Source organism: Gavialis gangeticus, unplaced genomic scaffold, assembly GCF_001723915.1.
Source record: "Gavialis gangeticus isolate Ggan-Ray unplaced genomic scaffold, GavGan_comp1, whole genome shotgun sequence".
In the NCBI taxonomy this organism is placed as follows: Eukaryota; Metazoa; Chordata; order Crocodylia; family Gavialidae; genus Gavialis; species Gavialis gangeticus.
The window spans coordinates 45862832-45872468 of record NW_017728994.1 but is presented as its reverse complement, the minus strand read 5'-3'; the positions used below and the strand labels follow the sequence as shown (position 1 = coordinate 45872468).

Here is a 9637-nt window from a genome sequence, read left to right as displayed (position 1 = left end):
CTGCTCTCCCCCCCACCCTGCCCAGCACCACGGAGTGGGAAGGGTTAATGACTCATCACCAAGTGACTCGGTGCCAGGGCTGGGAGTGGTACCCGGGCGCCCCCCCACCCCCGGCCCTGGGCAGAGCTGGTGGGCTGGGACCCCAACCCCCCCCACACGGATGGGGAAGCCGGCGGGGCCCTCACCAGGCGGTGCCACCATCCGCTGCCACTTCTGGAAGAGACAGGTCTTGAGGCAGTCACGTGGGCTGAGGCTGTAGGTCTTGTGTCGCGACATCAGCTCCTGCATGGGCTCGAGGATCACGCAGAGCTGCGGGAGGAAGGGGTCAGGCTCGGCCATGCACGGCGTCCAAGGGCATGGCGGGGAGGCCAGAGCCCGCCACGGCCCCAACAGCCTCCTGCTCCTGCCCAGCGGCCGCCCCGGGGGGAACAGGTGAGATGCCGATTTGCACACCTTGTCAACAGGCAATGACTCCTTTGCACGACTTAGCCCCACAAGCCCTTCTCCACATCCCTGCCCAGCAGCTGCATCACAGGATCATGGAGTCCCGGAGCCGCGGGGCGGGCAGGGAGCTGCAGGGTCACACCCAGCCCCAGCCCTGCCTGAGGGAGGAGCAGCCCCGTCCAAACCAGCCCAGATGAACCCCGTGTCCGACCTCGGTGCCGCAAGACAGTCACCCCTGATAGCTCCAGGATACAGGGGGGCTGTGGCCACCAATGTCCTGCTGCTGCCGAGGGGTTGTGGGCGCTGCAGAGAGCCCAGGCCGTGCCCCCGCTGCAGAGACAGGCAAAGCCCCCCCCAGTCCACACCAGTCTGAGCAGGGGGGAAATCCCTTCCTGCCCCAGTGCAGCCTGAGCGCAGGGGCAACACCCTCCAGTCAGGACCCTGCGGGGCTGGTGCCAGCAGGAGCACTGGCACAGCCCCATCCCATCCCCAGCCTGGGCTGCAGCACCCAGCGCCTCTGGGGGAGCTTTAAAAACACCCAGACACATGGAGCAGAAAAGGGAAGGGGGGAGCATCCTGCACAGCCCAGAACCCGGGTTCCCCCCACAGCAGAGCACGGGCATCGCTGCGCCTGGATCACCCCCACCAGTGGCTGCCCAAAGCTGCGTTTAGAGCAACATCCCCCATGGCACCTGGGGCTCGGCGCTAAGTGGCCCAGGCAGACTCTCCAGGATGGCAGCCAGAGACACGAGGCCTTGAGCTGACCTTGCCAGGACCCAGAGCTGCAGCCCCCAGAGCAGCCCAGACGCCTCAGGGCCTTTGCCACAGGACAGGGCTCTTCTCCGGGGGACTTCTCCACTGTGCCCTCTGCCAGCCCGCTCCGTCGCCCGGTTGCTCAGTGGGGGCTGAGGCAGCTCCTTCCTTGCATAGAGGGTCAGGTTGGGCAGCCCCAAGTTCAGCCCGTGCCGGTCTTGGCTGGGGTCCCAAGATGTGGACGGAGAACCCGGGATCCTGGCAGCCCACCCCACTCGCCCTCCCCACCCCATGCTCACTCGGAGGTAGTTGAGGGTGGAGTTGGAGAGCCCGCAGCGCGTGATGTTCTTGGACAGCTGGTCCAGCATCTGGGGGTCCTGCGCCTGGGGGGCAGACAGCAACGCATCAGCCCCCAAGCTGGGAGCAGCGACTGCGTTCCCCCACCCCCCAGCTCTGCCCAACCCATGCATGCAGGAGGCTGAGACCCCTTAGCCAGACTCTCCCGAGCCCCCTGGCCCAGGGGAGACAGCCCAGCACCCCCACCTCCCTTTCCCACCTTGTGGGAGACACGTGAATGCCACGATGTGCACCAGGTGTGGGCTCCCCCCCACCACATGGCAACCGCCCCTGCATGTGCGTGTACACGCGTGTGCACTCACGTGCATGGCAAGGATGCTGCGGGGGATGAGTTCCCGGTGCTGCCGGATGCTGAAGTGCCACGTCTTTATCCTCATCATGTCGTCGAACATGAACTCCAGGTAGAGCCGCCCCTCCACACACACCTGTGATGAGGCCCCATCACGCTGGCACCAGAGACCACCACCGTGCCCCTTCCCCGCACTGCCGCCAGCTTCCTGCACCGCCCACCCCCAGCAGGTCACCTTCCGCAGAGCATCACGGCCTGTGCAGTGCGTGGGGGGTGCCAGGAGACGAGATGCCACGTTCGGCATCTGCCAGACAGGCAGGCACAAGCCAGCTCCCGGTGCCTGGGTCATGACCACAGGCACTTGAGCCCACTGGTGCAGCAGGCCGGGGCATAGATGGGCACAGGACGGGGTGCCCAGGCTGGCATGGGCAACCTCCACTCACACAAGTGCCAAAGAGCAGCTCTGAGAAAGTCCTGGGGACATGGGGCAGGTCAGTCCCAGGGCGCCTGGAGGAGTAGGGCCACGTGGCGGTGGCCACGGGAGGCCGTGCAGCCGTGACCCCTACCTGGGTGAACATGGGCTTGCCGTGCTGGGTCACCATGGTGCACTGGTCACAGTCGAGGGACACGAAGTTGTTGTGGAAGGATTCCTTGGGGTGTTTCAGCACATAGTACAGCTCCGTGGCACCCCCCTCGAAGATGCTGCGGAAGTAGCGGGGGATCAGCGTCCGGCCGATTGCTGCAGGAGGGAAGGGGAAACGGCATCAGCCACCTGCGCCCCACAGCCAGCCCCACCAAACACTCCCCAGTCAGGGGTTGTGAGAACATCAGAGCTGCCCTGTGCGGGGTCAGACCCCAGTTCGTCCTGCCCAGTCTCCGGTGTCACATGGACAGAGAGCGGAGCTGGACGGGAGTGACTGGGTCCCAGCAGGGCTTCCCCTGCTCCTCTCCCCCTTGCAGCCTTCAAGGTCCAGGCAGGTCTGATGCAGAGGCCATGCCATGCGCTCCCTGCTCAATAGCGACCGATGCCCCTTTCCCCCAAGCCCGTGTCTGATCTCTCCTCCTGTCCCCCTCCAATGTCTCTTGTCTAAGCCGACCAGGCCTGGCCCCACCAGTCTCCCCTCACATGGAAGCCCCTCCATAGCACTCATCACTCCTGTTGCCTTTCTCTGCACCTTCTCCAGCTCCTCTAGATCCTCTTGGAGGTGCGAGACAGGCAGGGGGCATCCGCTGCCAGGACAGTGGGACAGTCCCCCTCCTCCCTGGGGACACCAGGCAGGGTGAGGCCGGACCCCTGCTTTGGTTTCTCCACTCTGCTTTGTGGTTTGCTTCCCAGGCCTCTGTCCTCATGGCGCCCAGCATCTCCAAGGTGCCCATCACGTGGGTCCCTGAGCAGCCAGCTGGTTCTCCTTACCAAGCCTGTCTCCGTGCCCATGCTGGGGCTATACAGCAGATCCATACAGCCCCAGACCACACAGCCACGGACCCACAGACCCGGGGGAAGCTGGGGGCCCGGCCCTGGGGCAAGACTGCTCTTAGCCCTTGTGCAGCATCAGCCTTCGTGGGGCTGGCTCCAGGATGACCTGCGAGGACCGAGAGGCTGGCTGGGGGGCACTCACTGTATCTCTTTGGTCCATCCTCCAGGCAGAAGGTGATTGTGAGCATGGCATCGTCCTCGAAAAACTCGGTGGTGAAAGCGTCCCACCACAGGTTGTCACACTCCTGGGTGCAAAACATGGTGGCATCAGGGCATGGCCATGGCTTCACACCCCTGGCCAGAGCTCAGGAGCCCAGCTGAGCACACGAGGAAGGGGCAGGGTCTCCCAGGGGCTGGGCACCAAGTACCACCCATAAGTCCATCTTGGCATCCACTCTGCCCCAGCCAGGTCCTACCCTGACCTCCCCTATGCTGCCTGGGCCCCCAAACCCCTCACCCAGGGTCCTGACCCCTTCCCAGGCCCACACCTCTGTCCAGTTCTGCAGCCGCTTGTTGAGCTCAAATATCCGGTAGTCGGTCTGGTTCCCGTACGGTGTGTGCCTCCTGCCGGGAGAGTGCAGGGCGCCGTCAGATCCAGGTGGGGGGCAGGCGACAGGCCCTGCACCCCCCCCAGCAGCCCAGGCACAGGATGCTTAGTTTCCCAGCTGCGCCAGCCCATCCGCGTACCCGTGGGGCTCAGGGCTCTGTCCCTGGGGCCGTAGGGGCTGTGTGGGGGCAGGACAGCCCTGCCTGCCCCCCTGCAAATTGGACACCAGCACCAGGGGCATGCCCAGACCCCGAGGTGCCCAGGCGGATGTATGGTGCTGGCCCCCCAGCCAGCACAGGGGGCAGGAGCTGAGGAGGCATCGGCAGCTGCTGCATGGACACAACAGGCGTGTGCCACCACGAGCGTGACAGCACCCAGCAGGGGGCAGCTGTGCCCACACGTATACACCACGCGGGCACACGCTCCTCCAAGCACCCAGCAGGCAGGCAGCTCCCTGCACACATGCATGCACACGCAGGGCTCAGCTGCCAGGCCTATGCGTGCCTCCCCCACCGCAGCTCGTACTTACCCGATGCCAGGCTCCAGGTACGTCGGCGGGTACATGGGTGTGGGACTGCGGAGACATAAGCAAGCACAACAGCAGTGGGTCAGCCGTGGTTGCACAGGGAATCCCCCCAGCCCTCGGGGACCTGACCTGCGATACCCAGGGAGATACGGCAGCTTCTGGCCCGGCCCGGAACTGGGGTGCATGACCGGGGACCCCAAGCCCAGATGGGGAGAGCTGGACGGAGGCTCCTCCAGCACTGGGACAAGCCACCTCTGGGGACAGGACAGCTGGGGATGTCCCCCGGGGCCGGGAGCTGGCACAGGCAACAGGGCTGTGTCTGCCCATGACCAGGAGCGACGGGGCCACCGCTGGGACCAGGGGCTCCACCCGAGCACCACATGGGCCCAGGGCAAGGAGTGGAGGGCGCTGGACCTGACTCAATGGGCACCAGCACCGGGGACGGGGGTTGTTCAGGGGAATAGACACCAGGGAACTGGGGGGACTCGCCATCATGGGAGGGCTCAAGGAGAGGCAGGACGGGCACTGGTGGGGGAGGGACCAGGTGCAGCAATGCCCACGCTCTGCTGTGGGGTGTCCTGTGCTGGTTGCTCCCCCCGCCCTTTCTGCCCCATGTGTCAGGGGGTTTAATCCTTCCCCAGAGGTGCTGGGTGCTGCAGCCCAGGTTGGGGCTGGGGCTGGACTGCGCCAATGCTGCTGTGACAGCAACCCCGCAGGGTCCTGGCAGGAGGGTCTTGCCCCTGCGTTCAGGTTGCACTGGGGCAGGAAGGGATTTCCCCCCTCCTCAGACTGGTGTGGACTGGGGGGTTTTGCCTTCCTCTGCAGCGGGGGCACGGCCTGGGCCTGGGGTGTCTGCAGCGCCCATGACCCCCCCCCCCCGCAGCAGGACGTTGATGCCTGCAGCCCCCCTCTATCTTGGGGGTGGGGACAATGCCTGGGGCTGTCAGGGGCAACTGTATCGTGTGGCCCCGAGCTCGGACACGGGGTTTGTCTGGGCTGGTTTGGATGGGGCTGATCCTGCCTCAGGCCTGGATGTGACCCTGCGGGTCCCTGCCCACCCCGTGGCCCCGGACGCCTCCCCCTGCGCAGCCCCACTCACCCCACATCTCGATCCAGCATGGTGCCTGGGTGGAAGGGGGGGAAGGCGTTGCCGTTGGGGGGCTCCTTTGGCGAGTACAGCTTGAACGACTTGGAGGAACAGCCTGGGGGAGAGAGATGAGGGGCAGGTCAGCGCAGCTCATGGTCCTGAACCCCGGCACCAGCCCCATGGAGCCCCCCAAAGACCCTCTCCCGGCAGGTGCCAACCCTCCCTTTCTGCCTCCCCCAGGCAGGATCGGGGGCCCAGCCCCCAGAGAGAACCCAGCCCCGATCCCAACCCGGCCTCCCTGGAGCCGCCGTGTCTGGGCAGCGCTGGCGTCTGAGCATGACAGGGCTGGAGCTGGTGCCCCGCGCCCGGGAGCCAGCCAAGGGCCCGGGACGCGGGGGGGCGGCTGCAGCAGGGGCATCACTCGCGGGTCAGGGGGCTGCAGCTATGCAGGGGAGGGGCCCGGTGCCAGCCTCGGCCTGGTAAAATCAATGCCTCGCAGCTCGCGCGGCCCCCAGCCCCCAGCCCCCCCCCCACGGGTCTCTGCTGTCCCAGGCTGGGGGTGGGAGTGGGCCTGATCCTGTCCCAGCAGCTTCTGGAACCCCCCCAGCCTCCAGCGCCCATGTCCCAGCTCTCCACGGAGCCGGGCGCTCTGCGTGCCATCCCTGCCTTAACTTCCCCACCCGTGCCAGTGCCTGGGAGCACCCTTGCTGGGCTGTGTCCTTCCTGCAGTGCACCAGTGCGGTTGGGGAAGGCCAGGCGTGGCCGGTGGGGAGTTTGTAGCCACCCCCCAGGGCTGGGCCCTAAGGTGCTCCGGCTTGGCACAGCCCTCACCCACCTCGAGCCCCACCACACTGGGACCGGGCAAAGCACAGATAGACAAGCCTGCATCGGCTCTGGGTCCCCCCCCCAGCAGCTCTGGGTGCTGCTGCCCTGCAGGGCCGTCTCCCCCCACCCCCAGCTCAGCCCCCTCCAGGGTGGCAGTACGGCGCAGCGGTCGGAGCACAGGGCAGGAGCCTGGCCTCTATTCCCAGCTGGGCAAAGAGCAGGAGGCTGGGGCTAGCGGGTTAAGTGCAGGGGGGCTGGGACCCAGACTCCGGGGATCCCTCTCAGCATCAGGGAACAGGACCAGGGCTCTGGCGACACCGTGCCACCCTGCTGCGTGCCCCAGTTTCCCGGCCTTGGGGTGACAATCGTCCCCCGGCTCCGGCAGGGCAGAGGGGCACTGCTCCAAGGTCGGACACGGGGCTTGCCTGGCCTGGTTTTGTCAGGGCGGATCCTGCCTCAGGCAGGGCTTGGACTGGATGCGACCCCGCAGCTCCCTGCCAGTGCCCGGCCCTGGGATTTGTACGCGGCCGAGGGGCCGATGGTGTCTGTAGGGGAAACGCGGCGTCATCATGTTTGAGCGTGAAAAGGGACAGTCACGGACAGCCTGCTAAGCTGCACAACAGCTTAAGTCCGGGGGCCGAGGGGGCGAGGAGCCGACGCTGGGTCAAGGCTGGTTCCAGCCCCTGCGCTGCCCGGGCCCGCTGGGGGAGAGCAAAACAGGGGGGCCGCAGCCACCAACGTCCTGCTACCGCTGGGGGGTCACAGGCGCTGCAGACCCCAGGCCAGGCCGTGCCCCCGCTGCAGAGGAAGGCAAAGCCCCCCAGTCCAGACCAGTCTGAGCAGGGGGGAAGTCCCTTCCTGCCCCAGTGCAGCGTGGGGCTGAGCCCGAGCGCGGGGGCAAGACCCTCCCGGGTCGGTGCCAGCAGGAGCATTGGCCCAGCCCAGGCCCATGCCCAGCACCTCTGGGGGAGGAGTAAAACCCCCAACACATGGAGCAGAAAGGTGGGGGGGGCTGTTCCAGCAGCGCTTTGCTCACACACGTGAAGCCGTGTTTGGAGGGGAACAGGCACAAAACCGGCTTGGAAAACCAGCTTTTACGAGTGAAGCCAAACGGCCCGAGAGGTTCTGGGCGCGGGGAGCCCGAGGCAGACGGGTGCAGAGAGCCAAGGCGGCGCTGAGACCCGACCGTGCCATCCCGGCCCCCGTCGGGGTGCTCCCTGCAGGCTGGGCCAGGGGGGCCGAGGGGAGCACCCGGCCGTGCCACCAGCTCAGCGCTGGGAGGGGACCCACTGCATGAAGCTGCCGCCCGCCGCGGCCAAATGGACCCGGGTCTGTGCCAGGAGCACCCCCCAGTGTGGGGCCCCAAATCTCCCCGCACAGACACGTCCCCAAGGGTGGCGGGGACCGACCTGTACTCCAGCTTAGCCCTGGACCCTCCCCAAATACCACTGCCACCCCTTCCCCGGCACAATCCACTGCTCTGCTTTCTGCCACCTGCCCTCTGCTGCTCTGCCATCCGCTCCCTCCCCGACCTCCCACGTCACACACGCAGAGGCTGTCTGTGCCACTTGTCAGACGTGTGCCACAGGTTGGCTGGCCCTGCTCAAGAGAGCTCAAGGGAGCAGTGCTCTGTGGCAGGCAGCCCCCCATCCCCGCGCAAGGTATTTCAGGTCAAACAAAAGCCACTTTAGTAGCAAGCCCCCTCCCCCAGGCGTCTGCTCTCACCCATGCACCGTGGTCACCCCGGCCTGGCACACCCAAGGACCCTGCCCTGGGCAGCCTCCTGCCTCCCAGACCCTTGCACCACCCAGCACCGTCTCCCTGCTGCATCCCCTGCACAAGCCCTGGGGCATTCAGGATATTTCCAGCAAGGCAGCACTGGGCACAGCTGGCAACACGTGCCTCTGCACCTGCCCACAGAGGATCCTGGGAGGAGTGGGGCCCCGGGGCCCTCCCGGTCCAGGCTCCCCTCCTGGGCACCACGCCAGCACAGGCGTCCAGGGATTCCCATTCCCACGGGTCTCACTAGTGCCCAGGCAAGGAGTCCCGTCGCACCCGTCCCTGGGGTCGCAAGAAACCTGCTGCTGGTCTGAGCCCTCCCTGGGGCCTGTGGCTTCCTGCTCCCCCGGGGCGTACCACCGGCTCCCTGCAAGCTCAGGAACACACGCATGTGCACACACGCACCCCTCTGCCTGCATCAGCCTCAGGAACACCTATGCACCCATGCACACACACATATCCACACACACACACGTGCACACCCTTCTGCATCAGCCTCAGGAGTGCAAAGACACACACGCACACACATCCCTTCACCTATATCAGCCTCAGAAACACACATGTGGACACGCATGCACCTCCCCCACCCCTGCCTATATCAGCCTGATGAACACCCTCCACCCGCCACTTTGCCCCACATCCCCTCTGCCCCAGCACCAGGACACCGGGACCACAGAGCTGCGCAGGGCTCTGGCACCCCCCTGCACCCCCGCGAGGGCACCGCACGTCCCCAAAACCCACCCAGCCCCAGCAGGTGCAAACAATGCACCGCCATTGCGGGCGGCTGCGGCCAGGACCCCCCATGCCTGGAGCAGGCCGGAGACGAGGGGCCAGGGTGCAATGGGGGGCCAAGCGCCCGGGGTCACTCCCACGGTGTGTGCCTCTTGCAGGCGATGTTTTCCAGCTATGCACTTGGCCTGGGGGAGCCAGCATCAGGGTCTGGCCCCATCGCTCTGACTCCCCCAGACCTGCTGGGGGTCGGGGTGGGGCAACCCCCGCTGGAGCCCAGCCCCCCCACAGCCCAGGGCGGCCGCTCCCAGCTTGCACCGCTGCGGCCCTCCCGGCCCGCCTACATTTGCATCGGGACAGCGGTGCATGCCGGGACGCTCCGCCGGCCGCCTGCCAGAGGTGGGGCCGGCCTCACCAGGCCTGGCCCACGGTGGGGAGACCGCCGGCTCCCCATGCTCGACGCAGCTCCCCCTGGCTCTGCGCCCCTGTCTCCGGCACAGCCCCACCGGGCCGCCCCGCTGCCTTGCAACCCGGCTGGGCCCGGGGCTGGCACCCACGGGAGAAGCCCGGGGGCAGCAGGGAGCATGCACGGTTCGTAACACCCCCACGCTGCCCCCTGCTCGGGGCAGGCCCGTGGCATCATCCCAGGGGCACTGGGGCCAGGGAAGGGAGGCTGCAGCGGGGCTGGGCTGTCCCATGGGCCCCGATCCTGAGTGCAGCAGCTGCGATGCCAGCCGCCAGCGGTGCCCCCCTGCCCCAGGACCCCCCCACCAGCCCACCAGGATCGAGCCCCCTGGGCCGGGGTGCTGTGCTGGCTCCCAGGT

At 67.0% G+C, this 9637-nt stretch overlaps 1 protein-coding gene across 8 annotated transcripts in view; it reads right to left on the bottom strand.

The window, feature by feature from the left end:
• The window catches only part of LDB1 (LIM domain binding 1), a 22521-nt gene that overhangs the window by 1552 nt on the left and 11332 nt on the right, over positions 1 to 9637 (bottom strand). For 4 of the 8 annotated variants that reach the window (XM_019502697.1, XM_019502701.1, XM_019502696.1 and 1 more), the window contains exons 2-10: positions 5493 to 5595; positions 4397 to 4441; positions 4008 to 4196; positions 3809 to 3884; positions 3463 to 3565; positions 2410 to 2582; positions 1857 to 1979; positions 1497 to 1580; positions 186 to 309 (exon numbers count right to left, since the gene is read on the bottom strand). In XM_019502697.1, coding sequence (XP_019358242.1) covers positions 186 to 309; positions 1497 to 1580; positions 1857 to 1979; positions 2410 to 2582; positions 3463 to 3565; positions 3809 to 3884; positions 4008 to 4196; positions 4397 to 4441; positions 5493 to 5512 — 937 coding nt within the window. In that variant the 5' untranslated portion in view covers positions 5513 to 5595. The remainder of the gene's footprint in view (positions 1 to 185; positions 310 to 1496; positions 1581 to 1856; positions 1980 to 2409; positions 2583 to 3462; positions 3566 to 3808; positions 3885 to 4007; positions 4197 to 4396; positions 4442 to 5492; positions 5596 to 9637) is intronic. The other 4 variants (XM_019502703.1, XM_019502702.1, XM_019502699.1 and 1 more) reach the window with 1 other exon arrangement.